The sequence below is a fragment of the Tenrec ecaudatus genome, chromosome 6 (assembly GCF_050624435.1).
Source record: "Tenrec ecaudatus isolate mTenEca1 chromosome 6, mTenEca1.hap1, whole genome shotgun sequence".
Lineage (NCBI taxonomy): Eukaryota > Metazoa > Chordata > Mammalia > Afrosoricida > Tenrecidae > Tenrec > Tenrec ecaudatus.
In genome coordinates, this window is record NC_134535.1 from 50,068,505 (window position 1) to 50,095,589 (window position 27,085).

The following is a 27,085-nucleotide window of genomic DNA, read 5'->3' on the forward strand; positions in this document are numbered from 1 at the left end:
TCTTTAATTGTGGTGAGAGACTATGTTGGCTTGGCTCATAGGGAGGAGTGGAGGTGTTCAGAGCTATGTGCCCTCGAGTAGGTTCTGGCTTATAGTGACTGCATGTGACAAAGTAGAACTCCTTAGGGTCTCTTTGGCTGTCATTTCTATTGGAAGCAGACTGTAACATATTTCTCCTGTGAACTGGCTGGTGGGTTTGAAGTCCAAGTTTTCTGTTAGCAGCTGAGTGCTAAACTATTGCACCCTCCACGTTCCTCTTTGAGAGTAGATACTCGATAGAGTTCAGAAGCTGGGCTGATCTATTGGATGTGCATCAGGACAGAAAAAAGTTTGCTTCTGACATTTTTGACCTCACCAGGGTGGGAAAAACATGAGCAGTAGGCTGACGTAGAGAGTCGGAGAGTGCTGAGAAATAGCCAGTGTTTAGTTTGACACATATTAAATTAGAGATAACCTCATAGGCAACCAAGAGGAAACATGGGATAGGCCGTTAGATAGATGAGAAAAGGGAAAGGTCTGAGGAGAGAGAAAAAAATTGTAGTCATCAGTGCTTGAGTAACATCAAATTCATTAGGCAGGAGGAGCTCTCTTAGAGGGTGAGTGTAGAGTGAAGAAAGGGCTGAAGGCCGAGCCCCGTAGCACTTGTAAGTTGTCTGCAACATCACTGACTTGCTTGATAACTTTTGGCAAACCTTTGTTTTTCTTAATTTCTAATGTAGTACTGTCTCATCAAAATGTAATGTAAATCAAAGATGTGAATGACATCTGTAGTTAAAAAAATTTTGTAGTTATGTTAAGAAAAGTAAAAACCATATGAAATTAATTATAATGATATGTTTATTGAACCTGATCTGGTAGGCTCAGTAATGGCCCCAGTCTCCTGGAAATGGAATATGTTAGGGACCCTTGCTGATGGAGAGAATTTCCTGGATTACACAGGTGGGCCCAATTTAATCAAAGACATTCTTAAATCTGAAGATCCTTTCCCCAGTAGTGGTCGGAAAGAGATGTGCGGTCTAAGGAAAGACCAGAGATAGGAGCCATTGCTACCTTTGAAGATGGAATAAGAACGTCGTCGTGAACCAAGGCATATGGGTAGCATTGAGAAGCTGGAAAAGGTAAGAACTTGGATCGTTTTCAAGAGCCTTCAGAAGGAATACAGTCCGCTAATACCTTGGTTTTAGCCCATTGAAACCTGTGGGAGAACTGTTTGAACTAAAGAACAGTATATGCTGTGTGAAGCCACTGAATTTGTGGTAATTTGTTAATGGCAGCCCTCAAATGGTCATTTCATGGTGAAGTTAAAAAAATTACTAGTGAGCTATTTTGAAGTCTTTGTTCATACTTAGTCTTGAAAAACTGGTCTGTATTTTAACTTCCAGAACATCCAGTTTGACTAGCTATGTTTCAAGTGTCCAGGAGTCACTGGTCACCACATTGGATATCACAGTTCTCATTAGTTCACAAAGTAGCACAAAGCGGCATAGGACAAGGAAGACCTACATCTAGGAGCAAGGAAAGGCACATCAGATACTGTGTTAGTCTGGGTATACTAGAGAAACAAATTCATGGATACACTCATATGTATAAAAGAGAAAGTTTTATATAAAGGGTAATTGAACATTGAGAAAGCATCTCAACCCAGTCCAGTCCATATGTCTGATACCAATCTATAAAATCCTCTTCAGACTCAGAAAACACATGCAATGATGCCAAATGCAAGATGATCACAGGCCCGTGAGTAAAAAGTTTTGGGATCCAGTTGGGTTGTGAGCATCTCAGCACTGGCAGGGGTCTCTGAGTGGCTTCTCTGGCTTCAGAGGTCTGGTTGCATCAGGGTAGGTCCATGTGACCTCTCCAGCTCAGGGCACTAGGGTAGTTCCATGTGGCTTGTCAGCTGCAGTGCCTCCCAGGGAGTGAAGTAGTGAGAGAGGGCGTTTCCCACCTCCAAGGAGGAAGTCCCAGCTTTCCCAGAATTCTCAGCAGAAGGCCGTGCCCACACAAGAGCCCTCATTGGCTATGGCCTGATTGACAGGCTAGACTCCACCCCTACACACTTAATCTTTAAACTGACGATTATATAACGACCATGGATACTATTCGCTCTACCTCCACCTCCATTCTTAGAGCCCAGCGTTTTGAAAAATGGGGGCCCTCTGGAGGAATAAAGCTGTGGATTGGGAGTGGGTGAGTGGGAACAGGGGGAGAGGTAATAGATTGGCCAGAGAGGGAATAAGAGGGGAAGAATTTATGTTGGAGCTGACTTTTAAAACGGAGCACATTTGTTTCAAATCAGTAGGATGGCCAGAGAGGTTTGATTTGTAGTTCTGGGAAGGCTGGTTTCACTTGCATTGTTGTTTTTTTTGTGTGGCCACTAATAGAATGGGCCTCAAGTGAGCCCGCCCAACTGAAGACTTTAGCACTGAGGTCTGAGTGCCAAGTAAATACATAGAGATGATATACATCAGCGGTTCTCAAACTGTGGGTCCTGACCCCTTTGGGAGTTGAATGACTCTTTCACAGGGGTTGCCCGATTCATCACAGTAGCAAAATTACAGTTATGAAGTAGCAATGAAAACAATTTTATGATTGGGGGGTCCCCACAACATGAGGAACATGATGAAAGGGCCCTGGCATTAGGAAGGTTGAGAAACGGGAACATACAGAGCTGGGGGATTATGAAGTCACAATGGCTTCTTAGGCAGGGAGCCACCAGAGGCCTGGTGGCATTTTCCTTGGTTGTGTTCCTTTCCTGGCCATCAGACAAGAGCTGTGATCATCCTGGCTGGAGACAAAGCAAAGGTTAGCAAGTCACTCAGCCCATAAATTACTGTCCTAAATCAGCCTAATTTGAGTCACCTGGGCCTGGGAGTTGGCAGTGAGAAGCCTAGCAACACCTATTTTAGGGAAATGTGAGAAAATGAGACAACCATGACAGTAACAGAATATGATCCAGGGACCCATATTCCAATTCCTTTCTGTAATTTCTAAATCATCTCTCTATCTCACACATCACACTGGAGGAAGCATTATTTATAAATTCTGAAATTTGTTGTTCTTCCCTGGAATTAAAAGCAAAATTCTTCAACACAAGTGTGTTCAGGGACAGTAGTAATTCTTTCACCTATTGTAAGAGCATTATTGTTTGCCTAAGGATCAAGGTAAACAGAACAAGAACAGAAGGAGCCACATGTGGGCTAGAGGAACACAGGGAAAGAAATGATTAACTTGGCCTGAAATTTTAGGCTGTGTCACTATGAGTGGCAATCAACTTGACAATAGGCTCCTTCCCCCAAACCTTCTCTTCCTTTTTATTTCACTCATCGATATGTGTGATTTGTCAGGAATTTTCAGTTAGAGGTGACAGCGTTAGTGAAGGCATGGAAGAGGCATGTAGCATTTTTAGAGAATTGTGTATCTAGAACAAGAGTCAAGTATGAGTCTTCCATGTGGACTTAGCTGACATCTCATTTAGGTTGCTGCTTGTTTTAAGACTCCAGATAATTCTTTCTGAAAGGCATGATCTGATTTCTTGTTTTTCTACCTAAGTAAAAGTCAGGTCACCATTTAAAGTAAAAATTATAAATACTATGTGGTAATAAAAAATTACTATTTACATTAGGTCATAAGTTGATGCTAAATTTTATGTACATTAAAACTAAGGTGTCCTGATGATGTAATGGGTTATACATTGGGTAAACTGTAAGGTGAGTGGTTCAAACTCACCAGCTACTTTAAAGGAGAAAGATGAGGATGTTGGCTTCCATAAATATTTATAGTCTTGAAACCCCTACTATTGAGCAGCATTTCTCTGTCCCATAGGGGTGCTATGAGTCAGCATACTTCACGGCAGTGAGTTTATGAGGAAAACTACTGAAAAAGTAGATGTAAATGGGCCAACATTTCAGCAGGTTTACAAAAACAAGTTGGATTTGAGTGATTTTTCTCCTTCCCATTTCCCTGTTATGTTTCGATAGTATTAATATATTTTTATGAATTTTGGAATCTAAAATTTGTGGTAAGGTCTCCGTGCTTTCAACAAAAAGGTTGTTTGAGATATATTGCAGTTGATTGATTTTCTTAGCACGAAATAGGAAAGGTAAATGGATATTTTTAGCTAACTGAAAAACGATGCATGCTTTTATAAGGTCCTTTTCCAATAGTGTCCAATAGGAGCAGTTTGCTGCTGTGGCCTGAGTTCGTGTCTTTAATGACCCTCTTTGTGGGGCCGAAGGGGTGAGTGGGGGAAGTGAAGAGCGAAGACCATATGTCTTCTGTGTTTGTCTGCCCAGGATCCACTTTCCTAGAAAATAGCACTTGGATTATTGTTTTCGGAGGCCGGTGTAGCTCTTCTTGCCCCCTCTCTGTGACTCTGATTGGAGAGTCAGAGTTAGGAGGGTCACACTTAGGTTTGGCCAAAGTGTACACTGCATTGTCAGTGCACAGTGACTACTTGAAGTGGGGTTATTGACTCAAGCAGGTAAGACCGGTCTGGGCATTTTGTTTGTGTGTGTGAAAATATATACAACATAAAAATTTCTATTCAAACCGCTTTTAAGTATATACATTAGTGACATTGATTAAGCATAAGCTGAAAGTGAGGTCATAAAATATTTGCCCTTCTATGTCTGGCTTATTTCATGCTACTTAGCACTGTCAAGTTTCAACCATGTCATAACGAATCAGGACTTCATTCTGCTTTATGGTTGAATAATATTCTAGTGTTTGTATGTACCACATCCCATCCGTTCATCTGTTGATAGACACTTGGGTTATTTCTACCTTTTGGTTATTGTGGATAATGCCGATGATGTGTAACTATCTGGTTGAGTTCCTGCTTTCAATATATTGGGGTGTATCAGAGCTGGGGAATATGGTGGCGCAATCATGAAAGAAGCACTGTTTGGCAGCAGGCTAAATGAAGGGGTTCGTGTCTCATAGTGTAGCCGGCCATATGGTCTTCTCTGTGGATTGGCTGCTCTGAGTGGGAATATCATCCTTAGGGCTTGGTGAGCCAGGTTGCGCTCCACTCTCTCTTCCTCCCCCTTCATTTGCTGCTGGTGCTCTGGTCAGACATGTCCCTCTCCCTGAAAGGCAGCTTCAGTGTTTCTTTTGAAATAAGTTCTTCTGAGGGGAGGGGCAGCTGTCCACATAGTTGGGATTGGGGCCAGCCCCTCAGACCTCTCCACTGGTTCCCAACTCCATGCTGGCATATTGCATTCACATCTTGGTGCACCCTGTTTAAGTCTAGTCCCTCTTTCCCTGTGGAGATATAAATAATACCCTCCCATTGGGTGGATTAGTACCCTGATCCCCTGCTACCCATTTCTTTTTAATATTTTTTCTTTTCCCTGCCTCCTTTTTAGTTGGCTACCATATGTGTCCCTGGATTTGATCTGGTCCCTGCCATACTACCTGGTCCTCACCCCAGGAATGTTTGTATACAGCAGCTTTTTCCCTATGCCACTTTTGCTTTTTTTTTTTTTTTAACGCTTCCCTCAGCGGACTCATGTTGTACTTTCCCTTTTGTGCTTGGCTTACTTTGCTTAGCATGATTTCCTCCAGTTTTTTCCATGTGGCGATGTGCTTCATATATTCATCACTACTTTTTAGCGATGCATAGTACTCCATTGTATGTATGTACCACAGTTTTTTAATCCACTCATCTGTTGATGGAAATTTGGGTTGTTTCCAACTCCTTGCAATTATGAACTGTGCCATGATGAACATTGGAGCACAAATGTTTGGCTGTCATTTGTTCTTGCCTCTTCTGGGTATATGCCCAGTAGGGGGATTGCTGGGTCATAGGCTAACTCGGTTTCCATCTGTTAGAAATCTCCAGATTGATTTCCATAGTGGCTGTACAAACCTAAAAGTCCACCAGCAGTGGATGAGAGTTCCTGTTTCTGCACAGCCCCTCCAACACTTGTTGCTCTCTGATTTTTTAAATTGGGCTAAATTTGAGGGTGTTAGGTGGTATCTCATTGTTGTTTTAATTTGCATTTCTCTTATGGCTAAAGGTCTGGAACATTTTCCCATATGTTTATTGGACATTTGAATTTCTGCCCCTGTGAAACTTTTGTTCAGGTCCTTTACCCATTGCCTCAGTTGGCAATTAGTTTTTATCTTTTTGGAAGCTAGCAGAGTATTGTAGATTTAGTAAAAAGGCCTTAATCTGGTGTGTCATTGCTAAAGATGTTTTCTGAGTCCGTGGACTCTCTTATTACTCTGAATTCTTTCGATGTACACAGGTGTTTTATCTTCAGTATATTCCACTTGTCAATTTGTGCCTCCTCTGTGTTTGTGTCCTTTCCTATTTCTGATAGCCTATGTATTCCCTGTGCCAAAGTTCTCAAATTGGTCCCAATTCCCTCATTGATGACCCTAGTAGTTTGGGGTTTTACTTCAAGGTCTGTGATCCACCTTGAGTTTATTCTTGTGCATAGAGTGAGATAAAGGTCTTGCTTCATTTTTCTGCAGGTAGTTATCCATTTTTCCAGCACCACTTGTAGAAGAGGGCATCTGCTTCCCATTTGAAAAATTTTTGGCCCTTATCAAAGATCAGTTGTCTGTATGCTGATGATTTTATTTCTGGGTTTTCAGTTCTTTTCCATTGATCTGAGTATCTGTCATTATACCAATACCATGCAGTTTTGACAGCTGTAGCTGTATAGTATGTGCTAAAGTCAGGGTAAAGCGAGCCTTTCCACTGTCCTTCTTCTTGAGGAGTTCTCTGCTAATTCTGGGCTTGTTCCTTCTCTATATGAAGTTGGTAATCAGTTTTTCCATTTCTTTGAAGAAAGATGAGGGTAATTGTATTGAGATTGCATTAAACTTATATAATGCCTTGAGCAGAACTGACATCTTGAGTATATTGAGTCTTCCAGTCCACGAGAATGGGATATTCTTCCATTTGTTGAGGTTGCTGTTGGTTTTTTGTAATAGTGTTCTGTAGTTTTACTCATATAGATCTTTTGTTCTTTTATTCAGGTATATCCCTAGATATTTCAATTTGTATTTAGGCTATTGTGAAGGGTACCACCTTTTGGATCTCCTTTTCTGTGGTCTTATCCTATGTGTATAGCAGTCTGATGGACTTCTGTTTGTTGATCTTGTATCCTGTCACTCTGCCAAACTCCTCTATTGCTTTCAGTACTCCCCTTGTGGAACTTTTGGGATTTTCCATGTATAAAATCATATCATCTGCACATAACGATAGTTTCACCTCTTTCTTCCCCAGATGAATACCTTTGATGTCTTTTCTTTGACTTATGCTGTTAGCTAAAACCTCCAGTACGATAATAAATAAGAGTGGGGATAAGGGCCATCCTTGGATGATCCCATTTTTCAGTGGGATTGTGAGTTAGTTTATTGTGCCAACCTGGCCAATAAGCGCATGTGGGGTTAATTGAAGGGCGGAGGGATAAATGGCTCATTGAGTCTGATCTTTCAAGTTCTCGGGTCTCTTGCTTTGTGATGATCGCACCAGGGTGCAGCTGCATTAGCAGTTCCCTGCTTCAGCTTGCAAGGCTGACTTCCTGCAAGACATCCCTGTGGAGAAGCCACATGGACCTACCCTGATGCACCCCTGGGTGCTGGAGCAGCCATGTGGAGACCCCTGCCAGTGCTGAGATGCTTACACATTCACTGATTCTGCTTTCCTCCTGAAGTTGGCATCATTGCGTATGTTTTGTGAGATGGAGGAGGACTTTGTGGATTGGTGTTGGACAAATGAGTTAATGTTGGTCTTGTGGACTTGGGCAGCACTGAGTTGGGATGTTTTCTTGATACACACTTAACCTTTATGTAAAACTCTCTCTTAAACATGAGTTTCTGTGGATTTGTTTCTCTAAAGTACCCTGACTGACACTGATTGTGTTAGTCTTTTCTCCATTGACTACCACGTTGGCTGTTGTTTTTCATATATAGCTTGTATTGTCTTGAGGAATTTTCCATCCATACCTATCTTCTCAAGTTTCTTAAGCAGGAATTGGTGTTAGATGTTGTCGAATGTTTTTTCTGCATATATCGATATTATCATGTGACTCTTATAATTTTTCATGTCAATGTGGCGAATGATACTAATGGTCTTTCATACATTGAACCATCCCTGTATCCCTGGTATGAGATCACTTGGTCATGGTGAATTATTTGTTTATATATTTTTGTATTCTATTGGTTAGTATTTTGTTAAGGATTTTTGCATCAGTGTTCATTAGGGATATTGGTCTGTAGTTCTCGATTCTTGTGGGATCCTTGCCCGGTTTTGGTATCAGTTATAGTAGCTTCATAGAAGGAGTTCGGGAGTTTGCCATCTTTTTTTATGTTCTCGAAGAGTTTGTATAGAATTGGTGTTAGTTTGTCCCTAAATGCTTGGTAGAATTCTCCTGTGAAGCCATCTTATGCAGGGGATATTTTTGTTGTTAATCCCTTGATAACTATGTCTATTTCTTCTGTTGCTATGGGTCTGTTGAGATTCTTGATGTCCTTTGAGGTAGTCTAGGGAGGGATTGTTTTTCCAAGACTTTGTCCATGTCTTCCAAGTTGTTGAATTCATTGGAGTGCAATCCTTCGTAGTACTGTGTTATTATCCTTTTGATTTCATTAGGGTCTGTTGTCCATTCTTACTATTGAAATTTGTCCCTTCCTTTCTTTGGTTAGGTTTGCCAGTGGTCTGTCGATTCTGTTTATCCTTTCAAAGAACCAACTTTTAGCAGCACTATTTTTTCCATAGTTTTCTTATTTTCCCTCTCCTGAATCTCAGCCCTGATTTTTATCACTTCCTTTCTTTAACTATTAGTAGGATTGTCCTGCTGACTCTGCTCTAGTTTTTGTAAATTTTGTGCCAGCATATCAATCATGAGGCTCTCTTCGTTTTTCAGGTGTGCATGTATTGCGATGAAATTTCCTCTGATAACTGCCTTTGGTGTGTCCCATAATTTTTGGTTCATTGTGTTCTCATTCTCATTGGTTTCTTTCTAGAAATTTCTTAATTTCATCTCTATCTGTGCCAGTAAGCACTCCTTTTACAATAGTTATTCATTCATCCTCCAATAACTATTCATCTTCCTTCTGTTGATTTCCAGCTTTATGGCACAGTGGTCAGAGAGAGAGAGGTCTGTATGATATGTGCTTAAATTTATGTAGATCTGCCTTATGTCTCAGCATGTGGTCTATCTTTGAATATGTAGCATGAGGACCTGAAAAGAATGTGAATTTATTGTATTTGTATGAAAAGCTCTGTAAATATCTATTAGTCACATTGTCCAATTGTAGTATTTAGATCTCTAACCTCCTTTTTGAGTTTATTTCCCGGTGATATTTCTCAGAGAGTGGTGTATTGAAGTCACCCACTATAATCGTTGAGGCTGTGATTTCTTTTTTCATCTTTTGGAGTGTTTGGTTCATGTATTCAGCGGGTCTCTCATTTGGGGAATATATATTTACAATGCTTAGTGGTTCTTTGTCTACCGTCCCCTTGAGCATTATAAGTGTCCCTCCTTATCTCTTTTTATGGTTTGCCCTTTGAGGTCAGTTTTATCTGAGATTAGGATTGCAACCCCTGCCTTTTTGTATCGCTGTTTGTTTGTATGCCTTTCTCCAGCCTTTGATTCTCAACCTGTCTTTGTAGCCTTGATATGGGTCTTTTGTAGGCAGCAGATTGATGGATTGTGTTTTCGAAGCCAGTCTGCTAGCCTCAGTCTTTTAATGCTTAATGATATTCAGGGTTATTATCTCCATCTGTGGACTCTGTGATGTCATCTTATACCTTTTGTGTTGGATGTTGTCCTACCTTCCTTTCTTATTAGTGTGTTGTGCATGTGTGTGTGCGTGTATCATTCTTGACTTCTTTCCATTCTTAAGCCAATGTTATCTTGGGGTCTGTTTTCTCTTTGTTGCCTTCTGGGTGAGTTTGTTCAATGTGTCAGTCTCTTATTTATGCTTGGTAAGTATTGTTTTTCTGTCTGTACTGGGTTGGCAAGGATCTTTTGTAGGTCTGGGTTTCTTTTAGCGTATTCTTTGAGTTTTCCCTTGTCTGGAAAGACTCTTACTTCTCCATCTATCTTGATCAATAATTTAGCTGGGTAGTATATTCTTGGGTTTGCGTTGTTTTCCTTTAATTTTTGGAATATGGTACTTCACTCTCTCCTTTTCTTCATGGTTTCTGATGATAGGTCTGAGCATATTCTTATTTAGGAACATTTATATGTAATTGCTTATTTTACCCTAACTGCTGTCATGATTTGCTCCTTTTCTTCAAAGCTGGATAGCTTAACTGTTATGTGCCTTGGTAGCTTCTTCTTGGGATTCAGTCTAGCTGGTGTTGTGTCAGCCTCCTGAATGGTTGCCTGGTTTTTATTCATTAAGCTGGGGAAGTTTTACTCCAAGAATTCTCTTACTGTTATTACAGATGACTTTTTTGTTGTCTTCCTCCAGTAATCCAATAATTCTAATGTTGTTTCTATTCATAGCATCGGACATAGCTCTTAGGTTTTCTTCAGCTTCTCTGATGATCTTATTAGATTTTTGTTCACGTTTGTTAAAGTCTGCTTGGCTGTCCTCCAAGTCACTGGTACTGTTCTCTGCTTCCTCCAGTCAATTCTCAAGGTCTGTGTGTCTGCTATTGTTTTTTTTTTTTGTTATCTTCTCCATAAGCTCTTGTATTTCCCTTTGGTGTATGGACTTTATCTCCTTTTATCATTTCATCCTTTTTCTGTATTGTTTCCCTCAAAATTTGTATGACTCCACACAGCATACTGATGTCGTTATGTTCAGGACATCTTCTGCCATTGCCTTTTGTTTCTCTTGTTTTTTCGTTGAGGGCTTTGGGGCTGATTGCTGTTTGCATTGCGTTGTTTTAGAGGAGCCAGGTGCCATTTTCCAGGGAGTCGAAGACCACTGGCTCTCTCTGGGAGACTCGTAGGAATACTTCTTCAAACTGCCTGCAGCTAATTTCACTATGGAATTAGCCTACCACTTTATCCTCCTGTTGCTTCATTCTCAAAGGAAGTGCCTCAGAAGGCTGGTGGGTTGCCTGCTTTGATGCAGAACACTGTGAATGGTGGGAGGAGTTGCCCTGGCCAGGTAGATCACTGCGGAGGTTGGGAAGAGGTTCTTCCAGCAGTTTGGAATGTTGTCGAGTGTTAGCCAAGCTGTCTTAGGCCATGTGAGGCACTAAGGTAGGCAGGAGAAAGTTCCCTCAGTCACGTGGTTCAACAGAGGAGAAATAGGAGCTCCCCCAGCCACACAGGCAGGAATTCCCTGGTAAGAAATTGGGTGGAGTATCCCCTGGTGGAGGTTGGCTGGGTTTCCCCCTGCCTTGGGCTAGGTTGCACAGGTGGAACTCACCTAACTGGCTTGGGGTCAGGCATAAATGCCCTAGGCTAAGGGGAGTGGTCTGGAGGTGGGCAGTGGCATGCGAGAGAACAGGGAAGAGACAAAAAGAAGAAAAAAGAATAAAAACTTAGCCCGTTGAGACTGTGTGTGTGTGGGGAGGGGGATAGAGTGAAGAGGGGGAAACAAAAGTAACAATATAGCTGAGCCCTGCCCCCTGCCCATAGGGCTTAAAGGGTTTAATCCCTCAGGTGGCAGCAAGCTGTGGCTATGATGATATAAAGCCCCTGCACTGGCTCCAAATGGTCCCAGCTCCGGCCGAGACAGCCGCGGGGCTAAGGTCAAACTCTAGTCGGCCTCCACTGTGGTAAGCCAAAAGCCCGCAGTCCCTCAAAACCTTGTAGATCTCTGCCTACTTCTCTTTATGATGCTCCTCCTGTGATCCAGCAGTGTTGAATTTCCCTCTTAGTAACTCTTCTGGGCTGATTTCCGAGGAGCCCCTCTGGTATGTGTTAATCCATCGCCATCTTCCCAGAAGTTCCATGATTTTGTGTACTTAATACGTCTAGTAAATATCCTAAGGGCAATGCCTTAGACCTACAAGCCTTTTGAGAAAACAGATATTGGAGGTGTGACTTTTTCATCCCCAGAATTTGTTCAGCAGTATTCTTCACTAGGTTTGGTGTTAATATCAATAGCAGTTTAAGTAAAACAAAATTATCCCCATTGAAAATGAATACTATGCATTTATAATGCTTATTTACACTCCCAGCCCCCATCACTCCCCTACACACCTAAGATTGTTGGTCCTTATGTTTCATTTTCTCAGTTTTCACTGAGAAGAACTCTTTGCCAACTGCTTTCTAAGAGTGGTCTTTTACCTGGCTGTTGGGCCTGGTTTGGCCCATTTCCTATGTCCTCATTTGGCAGTGATTAATAGAGCTGGCTTAAAAAACTGTGAACTTCCCAATACCCTATCATGAGTAAATTCAAAGTCTTGACAAACAGGATCATTTTGCAGCATCTAGCCTGCTTCCTGGTTTGGATCATTCGACCAGTTCCTTTAGGACTTTGGTATTTTTTTCTCTAGTAAACTCTCTTGGTATTGTTATTTGTTTCTGTTCAGTAGATTCTAACTTACTGTGTAACTTACCATGATCTCAGGTCCAACATCACACATGGCCAGGTCGTGCATCCTCTTCCCCATGGTTGCTTGGTTTGGTGTAGTCATTGCCTATTCTGAGGTCCTTCCAGTCTAGGATGCTCACCTTGCTGTAATATCTGCAGTCTCAGATACTGTCCAGTTGTGACTCATAAGATTTTCACTGGCTAATTTCCAGAAGCGTTTTGCTAGGCTTTTCTACCTCGTGTGTCTTCATCTGAAAGCTGCCCACTGTGGGTGATCTTGCTCGTATTTGAAGTACTAATGGTATGGCTTCTGGTATCATAGCAATATGCAAGTCACCACGGTACAACACACTGACAGATGGGTGCTGGTTCTTCATAAATCCTGTCCCAAAGAGTAGTGTTATAATCTGAGAAGCTGAGAGCCCTGCCAAATAAGACTGTGAAATAGAGCTGTGCATATACAATTTTTTTATAAGGAGTGTTGAAAGTCATGAGGAAAATTAGCTGGGCATGAGGCCAACTTTTAATTGCAGTGTAATTGCTAAATCGCTTTCAACCCTTGGGACTAAGAAGCTGTGAAAGCCCCACAGAGATATTTTTCCCTGACTCTTTGTCCCACCCCTGCACTAGGGGAGGAAGAGGGTGTATACCTAAATGAGGTAGTTTCACTTGATTGAGGGCATAGGAACAGCTGTGTCAGTAAGTGATGATTCTAGCAACTGGAGGATAAATGGCTCATGCTGAAGTGGGGCAGAGGGTGGCAGACCATGACATCCATGAAGATTGGGTTGTGAACATGTAAACATGTCGGTGGCAGTCTTCACATTGTGTCAACAGTCTCGTGAGATGTATTCTGGTTCTCCTGTTTCCAGCACTCCGCTTCCCAGGCCCCTTACCATCTCAGCTTTGCTTGGAGCAAGGGTTGCCTTCGAGCGCATACAGATGTTTTTTTCAGTAGAGTGCTGAACTACAGATAGTGTCCTTTATTTTTTGTGCCACTCTCTTCTTCTGCTGAAAGATGATCTTGAGCTAGCTTTGCTCTAGGCTTAAATAGCATGCCAGGACAAGAGTCTCAGGAGCCCCTGATCTTAGTGCTCCATCCAGTCAGTCTGCCCGTTTTAAGAATTTCAGTTTGCTTTGCGTTTTGCTTCCATTCAAACCAAAGCATGTGCTGTGGCTTGTGTCAGAAAGGTCAGCAGTGGCAAGCAGATGAGGTCATGCCTGTTGGCTCTCCTGCATGTCTCGAGGTCCATTTCTTCTCTGAGCTTTTGGATACTTTCCTATTCACCTCCTCCTGACAAATAGAGACAAATAGTTGTATCTTAGATGGCCACTCATGGACCTTTAAGATCCCATATGCTACCCTTTTCACTAGGACACATAGCGTAAACTTGGGGAGCTATCTGTGTGTGAGGACACTTGCTTTTAAGTTTACATCACGGTGTGTTGTAAGACTCTGGGCTCCTTTGGGGCAATGTACCTTGTTACACTGCTTGCATTTCCAGTGTTGAGGGAAAGCATGGTAAACAGTCGGCACTGGATAAATGCCTAACTCAATGGAGGAAAGATGTTTACACATTTCTCCAAGCTACTACAGTAGGTAAGGAATTTGATGTGTCCGTCATGCTTTTCTCTGAAAATGGGATTTAAAAAATCTTGTTTTCAGTGCCATCCTAGACAGAAGCTATGTGACTGAGTTAAACTCTGAAGTGAAAACCCTGGAAAACACAATTTAGACAAAGCTGAAAGCCCAAGTGTGTGCCAGCGGAGTGGAGCATAAACAAGAACCGAGAAACACACATTCAGAGTGACCTGCCCAGACACACTCAGCCATCACGGCCAAATCCTCTCTGGGTCTTGTTTCCCCTTCCTCATACACAGGACTCAGAGACTGATATTCAGTGCAAGCTTTTCCAAAGTCCACAGGCCACAGACTCATCACGAGGCTCAGGTAAGAAAAAGAGTTGAAAGACGGCAACATCAACAGGAAATAAAACATTTTTATTGAATATCCATGTAATATGTTGTCATTTTTAACAACAATCAGAAAACTACTGTGGAATTCACTACACAAAGTGAAACGCAATTTAAACCACCTCATTAAAAATGAAGGCAAAATACAGCTAAAGTAGTTGGCTCGCGGGTCACGAGCCATATGGCAGAAGATAACACCCCAACATTTCTACAAGGTACAGAGAAAATCCACACACAAAAGCACTCAAGCAGGCAGTAAATATACACAAAGGCAACTAGGATCTTTCTAGAGCATTGATTCTAATACTTCACACAGCTTTGTCAGAAAGGTACATGGGGCTCATCTGAGGATGAGTCTCAGTCTTGTGTCAGGTTCAGTCACTGACTCATGAAAGATGGCATAGTACCAACTAACTCTATGGTGACAATCCCATGTCTGGCAGTGTTGCAAGAGAATGCATTAATAGTGCTTTAATGCAAGAAGTGATATGTCCTCAGCAGCTTGAGCCCACTTGATTAAAAGTGGTGTTTGGTGTGAACTTAAAGCTGAAGACAATGAAATTAGATTTCAGTTTCTGGTATTCAGAATTTTTAAAAAGTCAATCAAGACCCTCCGTTTCATAGGGTTTGCACATTTAAATTGGAGTCTTATTTGAATGGTTCTGTTAAAACCACTATTTAATCTCATGCCATGACTTGTACATTTCCTATTCTCTATGTTGGGAAAAAAAAAAGATGCCCACACATCTTTTGTTCTTTGTATGTGTCCCAGTTCAAAAGGGTTTGCCGCAACTGGACTGAGAGACCAAAGGGTTTGCCTCTTCTTTGAGGAGGAAAGGATAATGACAAGAAACAGTCAACCCCTGTCTGAAGCCTACTGCCAGCCCTTTACGAATTCTCTTTTGAGTTTTTTATTTATTATTGTTTTTAATGTGTTGTGATATCTTAAAGTCTGAACATGATATCAATGCTTAGTTTTCCTCCAGCTTGTTTTGGTATCTGTGAAGGTAAACCTTTCCTTCAGAGCATCACTACTCTCTCGGTGGCCACTGAGTGAAACAGGGTCACAGAAGCAAGTGAGGAAAAAGCACTAGATGTGGTGTGGTATATAATAAGCTTCCCTTCCATAAAGTGGTTGCCTACCCTAGTGGGGAAAATAAGGAATATTGCACAGTGCTTGACAAAATGCTGTGTGTTCCACCCCATTCTATGTATCTTTCATGTCCTATGCATAGCTTCCCAGTTCTGAATTGGTCCTTTGTAATGAGAACTGTTTGTGCTACACACACCTTGGGCAGTGCATTAGAGGGAATGGCAGTATTGTTACAAGATCACTACGGAATAGGTTGAGTGCTATCCACTGAGGAAACTAGGTTTCTAAGCACACACGGCATCACAGTGTTACACAGAGCAGTCATTTAAGACTTGTATGGAATGACTAGTAGCTTCATAATAGTGCCATTTACTACAGAATAACATTGAAAACATTTAAAAACTCCTCCTAAATCGAGCATCTAGTATATGTAAGAGGTTTCTTCAGTTTTCTAGAACTTGTTCTTAGTTTTGTTTCACCTTTTGTTTTTAAAGGACAAATTAAAACTTATTTAAGTAAAAAGAGCATATAAAAAGATCACTAGCTGTCTGTTTTGGCTTAATTGAAGTGCATTCAGAACTATGGCTAATTCTTTTTTCATTTTTTGATGGGATTACAATACTGTTTACCACAAAGTAATTTTGTGTAAGAAGCACAGATTGCTGTGTTAAAAATATTCTGCATTCCTTCTGATCTGGTTTTGTATAATAAAATATTTTGTTATAAAGACTAATGTGCAAACCTTTAAGAATTATCCGCAGTGTGAAATCTGGAATAGAATTCACAGGCTGCACAATTTATATAAAGGTGATAACGGAGAGTCCTTTTTTTACTTTTTTAAATAGGCAAAATCTCAGAAATGCTGACTTCTCCCCTCAGCTTCTTCCCACTCCCTAGCCCCAAACAAATGTACAAGTATGCACACATACTCTCGCACGCACGCACACATTCACACTGGAAACGCCATCACGGTGCTAGTCTAGATACAATAACATGAAATCACTGACTCCAGTTCAGTTGCTTCCTCGAGTGTCAGAGAGAAGCCATGGTTTTAGCTTTGTAAATATGTACAGACAGACGCTGTTCTGGTTTGTGGCTTTGCTTCCTTGAGGCCAGCCCGGATGCTGCTCAGCTCATGCTAATTTGCCTCGGAAAGAATTCTACAAAATTGGATTCACATACCAACTATGTGGTGTCAGTATATTTTGGTACTCAAATGATTCAATTGAAAGCTCAGGTTTAAGTTGTCCTTTAAGATCTCTGTTTAACTGTGCTAGTGCCTTACAAGTTGGTATTTTTGCTGGAATGCAGACGATACGATATTTACCATATAATATATTATCAGCTTTCCTATATCTCGGTCAATTTACATAGTTTAAAATAGAACATCTTATTAAAAACATCTAGATATACACAGATTAGGAAACGCTTACAACATACAAATACACAAACTAGAAATAAATCTTTAGCATACTGGTATATACAACGGTGTGATACCATAAATAACTTCAGTCATGCTCTATCTACACATCATATTGCTTAAAAGAAGAGTAGATTTGAGGGCAGTGATATGATGAAGGGGGCTCAGGGACTCTCTACATTTAAATTTGTGCAAATTAAAACAGGATCTGAAGTACCACTGAATTATGTTAGGAATGCGTGGCTGGAAAAAACGAAAGGACCCATATCACTGAGGTATTTACAGATACTGGCTAAAGAGCACTATGTGGGCAAACGCAGAAAGGCTTTTTCTTCCCTTTACTTCTTGACAGCCAGCATGGCGTCAACCTCCTCCTCTACCTGTAGGGTGTGCCACTGGGCAATGGGTCGCCGGGGGTTGGCCAGCATGTCTGACCAGTGTCGCAGCTCCGCGCCCGTGCTGTTGTAGCCCACAAAGACCTTGCCGATGGCATCATTCTTGCCAATCTTGTCATAGTCCAAAACAGTTACCACCACTTGCACTTTCTGAAAAAGGACACAGAAGAAACATGAACCACCCAGCTTTCTTGAGAAGAAAAGACTCAACTTCCAATTACTGGAGTTGAGAAATGGCTCGCATCTGGAAACATGAGCCCAATGCCTATTTAGCCATTGTTACATCATTGCCATCAAAATACTCACAATTTTTAATGACATATTTGCTATTATTATTCTCTCTCCTTTTTTTTACAGAGCTATTCTAAGTCTTTTATCTCAGTCTCATGTACCTCAGAGCTGTATCCTTTTACCCTACTTTCTCAATCTGTATGCTGGGGAAATAAGTCAAGAACCTGGACTATGGGAAGGAAATAAGCAGATGATACAACCCAGTTTGCCAAAAGGAAGGAGTTATTGAAGTATTTACTGATGAAGATCAAAGGCTATTGCCTTCAGTTGGATTACACCTCAATGTAAAGAAAACAAAAATGTTCGCAACCCAGATCAATAAACAACATCATGATAAATGGAGAAAACACTGAGTTGGTAAAGATTTCATTTTACCTGGATCCACAACCAACTCTCATGGAAGCAGCAGTCAAGAAATCAAATGACGTACTAGTTTGGGCAAATCTGCCGCAGTCAGGCTCTTTAAAGTGCAAAGTTAAAAGAGCAAAGGAGTCACGCTGAGGACTGAGTGTACCTGAACTACACCTTGGCGTTTTAATAGCTTTGGATGCATGTGAAAATGAAACAATGACCAGGAAAGATCAGGGACAAACTGATGTATTTGAACTATGGTGTTATTTAAGAACAGTGACTATACCATCGACCGCTGGAAGAACAAGTACCTTATGCATTTGAATATAAGCTCATCAGAATATCAGTTGAGGCACCTAATTTTACCATAAAAACTGCATAAAGAATGTGCTCAAAAACTCAGCTTATACATGAGTGTATATGGTAAATCTATTTTGGAAGTAGTACAGCCAGATGGCTTCTTGGCAGCAGGGATGGTGGGCTGTTTGTCTCACATACTTTGGATATGTGTTCAGAAGGATCCAGTTCCAGAAGCAGGGCATTGTACTTGGTTAAGAGGGTAAGCGAAACAGAAGCCCCTCCACATCATGTGTTGAACAGTGGCTTCAACCATTGGATCAAATATAAAATCAACTGTGAGGATGGCACAGGACTAGGCAGTGTTTGTTTTGTAGTGCATAGGGTCTTTGAATCAGAACGGAATCAATAATACCTAACAATACCTCAATCGTCATGATAGATCGTATAAATATATGTCATATAGGCATTTTACAGATGAGTTTGCTAATGCTCAGGGGGCTTAAGTAACTTGCCCAAAGTCACAGAGAGGATGAGTGACAGCAGCTTTGCTCCAGGGATCTTGATAAAAACTATGTCATGCTACTTGTGTCAACTTGAATTAACCTTTAAATCCATTTCTGATTCAGGCATGAAATTTCTGGTACTGATGCTAAGACCATTCTTTTTTTTTTTTTCTGGCTATAATTCCCAAAGCCATCAGATTCAGCAATTCTATTCTAAGCCAGAATTTTCCCTAAAACTGATACTTTCACTTAACAACCATGGTTATTGTGAATATAAAATGTGACAACTCAGTAGTTACAAGTTAAAAAGTAGTTACAAAAGAAAGATAATTATTTTGTTTCATATATTTTGTCAAGAAACATTTCGAGGGCATGTGGCAACCACCACCACCACCACTGCATATCTGGCACCAGTTCATGGAAATGACCTTTTAGGCCACATAAGATTATAAGATTGTGCTTCCTTTTGGTGGTGAGAGTTTTGAAATAATTTACCTTTTGAAATACGAATCTGCATATTATGGATTGAATTGGATCTCTCCCAAATATGTGTTGTGAATCTTAACCTCTATAACCTGTTATAATCCCATTAGGCCTTAATGATTAGAGAAAGGTTTGTCTTTGTTACATTACTGAGGCAGGATTATTGTAGGTGTGCTTTGAATCAATCTCTTCTGCGATGTAAAAGAGATTAAACAAATGAGCAGGCAAATGGAAGAGAAATTGTGTGAAGATAGACCAGGAGCTTCTGTTCAAAGGAAACAAGACTTTCCTCCAGAGGTTACAGAGAGGACATGTTGCCCTGGAGCTAGCTCCCTAAATCCAGACATCAGGTGCCTAGACAATAAGATATTGCCACGGTGGTGCTAAGGAAAGGTGGGTGGCTCAGACCCAGGAGATGCTGGTTGGAGTAAGATTGATGGTCTGCTTCCATAAAGATTACTGTCTAGAAGTCCTATGATTTAGCTCTATTCTACCCTGTGGGATCACAATGAATCGAATCTACCTCATGACAATGGGAAACCATGAAAAAATAAATTTCTGTCTGCTAAAGCCACCCCCTTGTGGTATTTCTCTCACAGCTGCACTAGATAACTTAAGACACTGCCTGGAAGAAAATCTGTACCGGTATAGTATGAAAGAACCATTTCTAAAAGCATGTTTTAGTTCTGCTTCCTAAATAATAAATTTGTTTGGATAGTTGATACCAAGGACTCAAGTAGAAAGGAAATGTTTTGAGAATGATGAGGGAAACAAATATATAAAAATGCTTGACACAATGGATGTATGTATGGATTGTGATAATTGTTGTATGAGTCCCCAATAAAATGATTAAAAAAATATATGATTTAGAACTTGAGTACAAGGATAAAGGAAGAATTTTAAATAAAGCAGAGTGTGTAAGAGCTGGTGGCTAGAGTTAAAGGAGCAGAAGAAATCATTATGAAATCCAGGGACCAATGAAGATCCAGCAGAATCACTGTCCTTTGCTGAGTGGACTTTGGATTTGTGCTGTTGCCTCAATCTGCAGAGATATGCCATCGATATACTCCACTTTCAGAACAGAGAGGACGAACACTTCTGAGAGTGGAATTTAGAATGCACAATGCAACACACTACAACAAAGGATAGACGTTCCTGTCTTCGCTACTGTAGCATTGGATTGCTTTCAGGATCAAGGGAATCACATAACTCCTGGATATTGTTTGGGGCTGAATCCAGGATTGCCTTGGCTTTCAGGACTTTCCTAACCAAATATATAAGGATGCCATCATAGAGAGCAAGGAAGAGGAATGAGGGAGGGAATTATGCACAAAGGTAATAGGGATTTCAGTTTGGAATATGCTGTGCTTATTTCTTGTTGGAATGCATTGATTATTAGCACCCCTGAAGAAATACCCTTGTGAAGACCTTGAATTATTTTTTCCAGGTGTACATTTGGAGGTTGAAACCCTTCTTTATGCTTTAGAAAAAAATAAGTATATTTTGCTTGTTTCATTTTGTAGGGATGAAGAAAGACACAATGCAGTCAGATAAACCTATAGCCTCAGGATGAGAGAAATTTAAACTCTTATGTTCGTGTATAAAATACTAAATTGGTTTATAAAAAAATTAAAGATTAGGTAAAGAATCAGGAGTGGAGTTGGGGTGGGGTGTATTGAGGTGGGTATGTGGGTGGGGGGTGGATTAGCAGAAAAGGAAGAAAGTAGTCAAATGCTCCTTATTTCCATGTCTAATGTGCTCAGAACAGAACCCCAGTGAGCCCCGACGGTGGTGTGGTGTAGACAACGGGCTGCAAGTCACAAGGTTTAAACCCACTAGTTGCTCTTTGGCAGAGATGAAGATGTCTCCTCTCATAAAGACTTACAGCCTCCGAAGTTCCAAGGAGCAATTTTACTGTCTTATTGCATTGATAGTGTGTTGTGATTTACTCAGTGACCCTGGGATTGGTTTTGGTTTAATGTACTCCAATGTTCTCTTCTCCAAAACACTGCCCTCATCTTAATGTGCTTCACGTTCAACATGTTTGCATCTGCTGCCATTTATAGTGGAAAAAGAACATTTATTTAAAAAAAGATACAGAATTATTGTCCCAAGGAGAAGCGGCCTCACAATAGAATTTTTCATCTCAATATCTTGCTTTATATTATTCTGAAGAAGTAAAAAGAGGATGCCAGGAAGTGCTAGTTTCCATAGGGAAAGGGTCTTAAAATGCAAAAAAAAAAGATCACTGAAAAAATATTACAAAAAAATTGCTGGAGAAAATGAGATGTCGTAGGGTATGCTAGTGCATTCAGTGGTCCAGGTGAGTGAACATGTGCCTGGGAAAAGGGAAGCAGAGTTCTCCTCAATGTCAGTTATTTACATAACAGCTGTTCAAAGTAAATAGCATGTACAACTTGCCCACACATAAAGGTATATTTAAAAAAGGTTTTATAGAAAGGAAATTTGAGAGTGGTGGGATTAAAAATGATTGTGAATTACACTTGGCTATATGAATTTAAATAAAATTACATGAACTTTACAGCTCAGTTCCTCATTCATACTAGCCCCATTTCTAGTGCCCATTAGTCACCTGCCACTAGCAGCTACCATATTGGACATTTCTATCATTGCGGAATGCTCTATTATATAATGCTGATCTAAACATTGCTTTTATCTTATTGCTAGATTATTTTTTTCATCAAAAGTTATTATGGGTCAAAGTTATTATGGGTTATTATGTGTCCTTCTCCTAGATATACTGAAAACTTAGCCTCTAGTACCAGTGAAAGTGGTTTTGTTTGGAAATGAGATCTTTGGAGATGTAATAGAGTTAGTATGAGGCCATTTCGGCTTGGCCCTAATCCGGTATGACTGGTGTCTTTATGAGAATATGAGATGAGACACACACACATACACAGGGAACAATTAGAATGATACATTTAAAAGTCAAGGATCACGAAGGATTGGGAAAAACCAAGAAAAAGGCATGAAGCATATTTTCATTTACAGACAGAGAGAGAGAGAGAGAGAGAGAGAGAGAGAGAGAGAGAGAGAGAGAGAGAGAGAGAGAGAGAGAGAGAGAAAGAGAAAGAAGCCTTTCTAATGCCTGGATTGTACTTCTAGACTGTAGAACTGTGAGAAAATAGATTTCTCTGGTTTTAAGCCACCCAGTTTGTGGAAATTTGTTGCAGAAACTTTAGAAAATGAATACAAATAGTAATTTGAAAAATAAACAACATAATAATGACTAGGGTTATTTATCTAGTGTTCCTATATATGTAGCACTCTTCCCAGTGCTTCATGTGCGTATTTGATGCTCAAGTTATACCAGGAAGGAAATGGTCAACTAGGGGTACTAGCTCACCAGTCAGAAGCAGTGGGCATATTCTAGTTCATTGAAATAAGTAGGAAAAGAAAGTCAGCAGACGAGACATCACTTGACAGGGATTTTGATATTATCTACAAAATCGAGATAATGATTCCTCTCATAAGGTGAGGAGTAAATGAGATTATGGATATAGAGTACTTAACATGGACTTAGGCACACAATAAAAATACTTATATTAGCCTTTCTAATGAAGGGTCCTGTAGTTTCCTCATATCATACTGTAAGAATATACTAAAAGCAGAAATCTGCAACTGAACAATATTTGCTGACTTAAAATTCTGGAAATTCACATTCCGTGCTCTGGTTTTATATGTGTATCTTTCATTTTCCCTCTAATTCATGGGTATACTTTTATACTTAAAAAAAGTAGACTCACATAAATTATTTAATCAAATGCAAAAATAAAATAAATTGCTTCAAATAGTTTGACCTCTCTGATACCTATTAGAGATTACTAAGAAGTAGCCTGTAATTATTTGATATGAACTTCTGATTCTGACAGTTTCATTATAAATAGTTGAGAAAATTTAAATAGTTTTCTAAAAATCTCTAAATAATAGGATACATGCTGTCATTGTGATTACATGTAATATCCTATTGTGACCATCTTAGCACAAGGTCTTTTAGTAGAATAGTTCCTTTCATAATAATTATTCTCTAGCAAATTAGTGTTTCATATTTATACAAACAAGAATTTAAACTCAGACATAGAAAATTGAATTTAAACATTCAGAAACATCAATTTGGGCTCGGTTGTGCACAAGGTTGCTATGGGTTGGAACCGACTTGATGATACCTAACAACAACAATGTATATTTATCCCATTTCTATTGTTGGCTATAAAGATATAATGAGAAGGATATAATATGACCTGGGAGTAATAAATGCTCATTTTCTATTGGCCTTTTAACTTTTGTAGATGTACTTTTTAGTTAGTAATCTTGTCTGTTGATTTTCTTTTTCCTACCTATTTCTACTGAATAGAAGGTGCAGCTGCTTCTGGCTGGTGCACTAGCACACCTTTTTATCGCTTCTCTTTTGATGTAACTTGAACATCAAATATTCAAGGAAACAAGAATGGCAGTCCTTACTAATGTTTTATAAGGATTGTGTGTTTGCTTTCTGTGGTCTGAAGGAATGAAATTTCTGGAAAGACAAACTTATCTTCGACATTACCTGGATTTGCTCAAAAGGAACTTCAAAGCTGAATGACTCATTGTAATAGGGGTTAAGTGTGTTCTTTTTAATGGTTGTCTTTTTCTTCTTCAGCCTCTTTCCATTCTGCATCAGATGAATCTTCACATAAGGATCTGGAAAACAAAAGCAAAGCTATTAGGGATCAATCCAGAATCTGTATTTAGATCACAATTAAGTTTATGAGGAGACCAACAATTTACAATAGGTAAATAATGTATAGCATGTATTCTATTTTTTATCTCCAAGAAATTTTTGTAATGAAAGACTCAATTATGGGACAGTTCTTTTGTCTAATGACTTAATATTTACAGTTGAGTTTGGAAGAAATGAGCAGTGGTAAATTAGCTCTTTGTAAAACTCTTTGATATATAACATTTGCCAGTGCCTATTTAAACTCACGACTCATCTGTCAGTTTGTCGACCGTGGTGGCTTACATGTTGCTTTGATACTGGAGGCTATGTCACTGATACTTCAAATACCAGCAGCGCCAATCAGGGTGAATAGGTTTCAGAAGAACTTCCAGACTAAGAGCAGGCTAGGGATACGGAAAAGGTTGTCCACCGACAACTTTGTGAATAGCAGCAGAACTCTGTCCCTTATTAGTGCCAGGAGATGAGATCCTCAGGTTTGAAGGCATTCACAGGTCAACTCAGGAAGAGCTGCCTCCTCAAAGCAGACTCGATCTTAATGGTGTGGATGATGTAGAGCTTTTGAGACCTTCATTTGCTGACGGAGAGCAACTCAAAATGAGAAGAAACAAGTACAAATACCTAAGAATAATTGTAATGTGGAATGTATGAAGCATGAAATTAGGAAAATTAAAAGTTGTCAAAAATGAAATGGACCACATCAAGATCACGTAAAGACCACATGAAGTCCTAGACATTAAACTAAAATGGACTGGCAAGAGCCATTCTGAGTTAGATAATCCTATGGTTTAAGATGCCAGGAATAAGAACATTTATTAGAAAAGATGTCACATTTATTGTCAAACAAGAGGCCTTCCAGAGCCGGCGTGAAGTGCAATGCTCTTTGTAATAGGATGATATCTGTACACCTACAAAGAAGTCCAGTTAATACACTTCTTATTCACATTTACATTCAAACTGTTAAAACCAGTGTTGAAGAAATGAATTCTACCACCTTCTTCATTCCAAAATTGATCAAACATGTAATCAAGATGCATTTATAATTCAAATGTCAGAAGAGACTCAGAGACTTGAATGTAGAGTAGCTAAAGTTAATGAAAGCAATAGTGACGCTGAACAGAACTTTTTTTTTTTAACATTTTATTAGGGGCTCATACAACTCTTATCACAATCCACACATATACATACATTAATTGTATAAAGCACATCTGTACATTCTTTTCCATAATCATTTTCAAAGCATTTGCGCTCCACTTAAGCCCTTAGCATCAGGTCCTCTTTTTTTCCCCCTCCCTCCCCGCTCCTCCCTCCCTCATGAGCCCTTGATAATCCACAGATTGTTATTTTGTCATATCTTGCCCTATCCGGAGTCTCCTTTCCCCCGCTTCACTGCCGTCCGTCTCCCAGGGAGGAGATCACATGTGGATCCTTGTAATGAGTTCCCGCTTTCCAACCCACTCACCCTCTACTCTCCCAGTATCGCCCCTCACACACCTGGTCCTGAAGGCATCATCCACCCTGGATTCCCTGTGCCTCCAGCTCCCATATGCACCAGTGTACAACCTCTGCTCTATCCAGTCTGAACAGAACTTTTTTTAAGGGCAGTTTTAGAAGACAAAGTAAAGCATTCTAATGAAATGTGCAAACACCTGGCATTAGGAAGCCAAAATGGAAGGCGAACACGCCAGCATTTCTCCAACTTAAAGTGATTGGAAAGTGAAAGTTTGAAACAAAGAGGAAGGATCAATGCTTGAAAAATAGAGCCTTGGTGACAGAAATGAAGCTGAAGACCCCACAATAGAATGTTCCCAAGCTAACGATTTCTTCATTGCAAATACATTTTGGTCAAAGTTATGAAATTATACACCAGTACCTCACCAAATGGGATATGCAAGGATCAAGGTGACTACATTTGTGGGAAGAGGAAAAGGAGAAGCGCAATAGAATCAGCCAAAACAAGGCCAAGGCTGCAAGCAGAGAATACCAGAAAGGGGTTTACTTGTGTTTTATGAATTATGAAAAAGCATTTGAGTGTGTGGATCATAACAAACTGTGGATAACACAGAAAGAATGGGAATTCCAGAACACTTCATTGTGCTCCTGTGTAATCTGGATTTAGGAACCTAGCTTCCCTGTCTCACTCACTTCCATTCTTAAAAGTGGTCATGACTCTGCTTGTTCCTTTGCATAGATTAAAGCCCATTCATGGGCTTTTATTTGTATGTTGAAACTGCCATCAACATAAGGAATAGGTCTTCTCATGAAAAGCACATTATTTGTTCACTCAACTTTACAATTCTGTAGATTTTGAGATTCATTGAATGATAAGAAAAATCCTTCTACATTTATCATTTGAGCAAAAAAAAACCTACAAGAGACTTCCAGATTTTGATAAGAAGCCTGATGTGATGTAATTAACAACTTAGGGAGAACAGGGTAACTTTGGAAGGATGATCAAGAACGTTCTCCATGAACATTTGAAGATGTGGTGGTTACTTGTGCCAGTCAGAAGAAATAGACATGCACAAAGGCCCTGGGGTGCATGGGAAACGAGCCTGCTCATCGGTTTTGTTTATTAGCAGAAACTCACTTTTGCTAGTGATTCAGAGGTACTTTACAATGTCACCATATTAAAAGAAAACTCAAAGAGTTGGGAGAAGGGCAATTTCCGTTTGCTGTGAATGGGTAGTGTTAGTGCTTGCCCTTTGCAGATTCAGCACAAGTACCAAAGCTGGTAAAGTACCTGCTTTTCTTTCTCTGCAGGTAAAGTTTCCATCTACATCAGAACCTAGACCAGTTGTCACTCAGGCATAGTTTTCTTTTTCAGCTTTTGTGCTTGAAACAAAGTGGGCATATTTTACCTCATCTTGGCCCAGCAAGCCAAAATCTTAGCCTACCTTCCCCATTTTACTCATTCCTTGATTTCTTCCATGTCCTCTGGGTCTTTCATTGCATTGAAGTCTTGTCCTGAACTCTTTCCTCAATGGAGGTAGCCCTGAGTCCTTGGATAGCTCATTAATTTTTTTCCCTAGGATTTAGAACTTCTACTGATTTCCTAATTACTGACTGAGTCCT

The 27,085-nt window shown here is 40.1% G+C and overlaps 1 protein-coding gene and 1 long non-coding RNA gene across 3 annotated transcripts in view; one reads left to right on the forward strand and one right to left on the reverse strand.

Moving 5' to 3' along the window:
• LOC142449908 (uncharacterized) overlaps positions 1 to 27,085 on the forward strand; it is a 277,617-nt gene that overhangs the window by 79,419 nt on the left and 171,113 nt on the right. The gene's annotated exons all lie outside the window — the stretch shown is intronic.
• The window catches only part of SYT1 (synaptotagmin 1), a 627,530-nt gene continuing 614,926 nt past the window's right edge, over positions 14,482 to 27,085 (reverse strand). For both annotated transcript variants that reach the window (XM_075551237.1, XM_075551236.1), the window contains exons 9-10: positions 23,840 to 23,973; positions 14,482 to 17,494 (exon numbers count right to left, since the gene is read on the reverse strand). In XM_075551237.1, the coding sequence (XP_075407352.1) occupies positions 17,288 to 17,494; positions 23,840 to 23,973 (341 nt within the window). In that variant the 3' untranslated portion in view covers positions 14,482 to 17,287. The remainder of the gene's footprint in view (positions 17,495 to 23,839; positions 23,974 to 27,085) is intronic.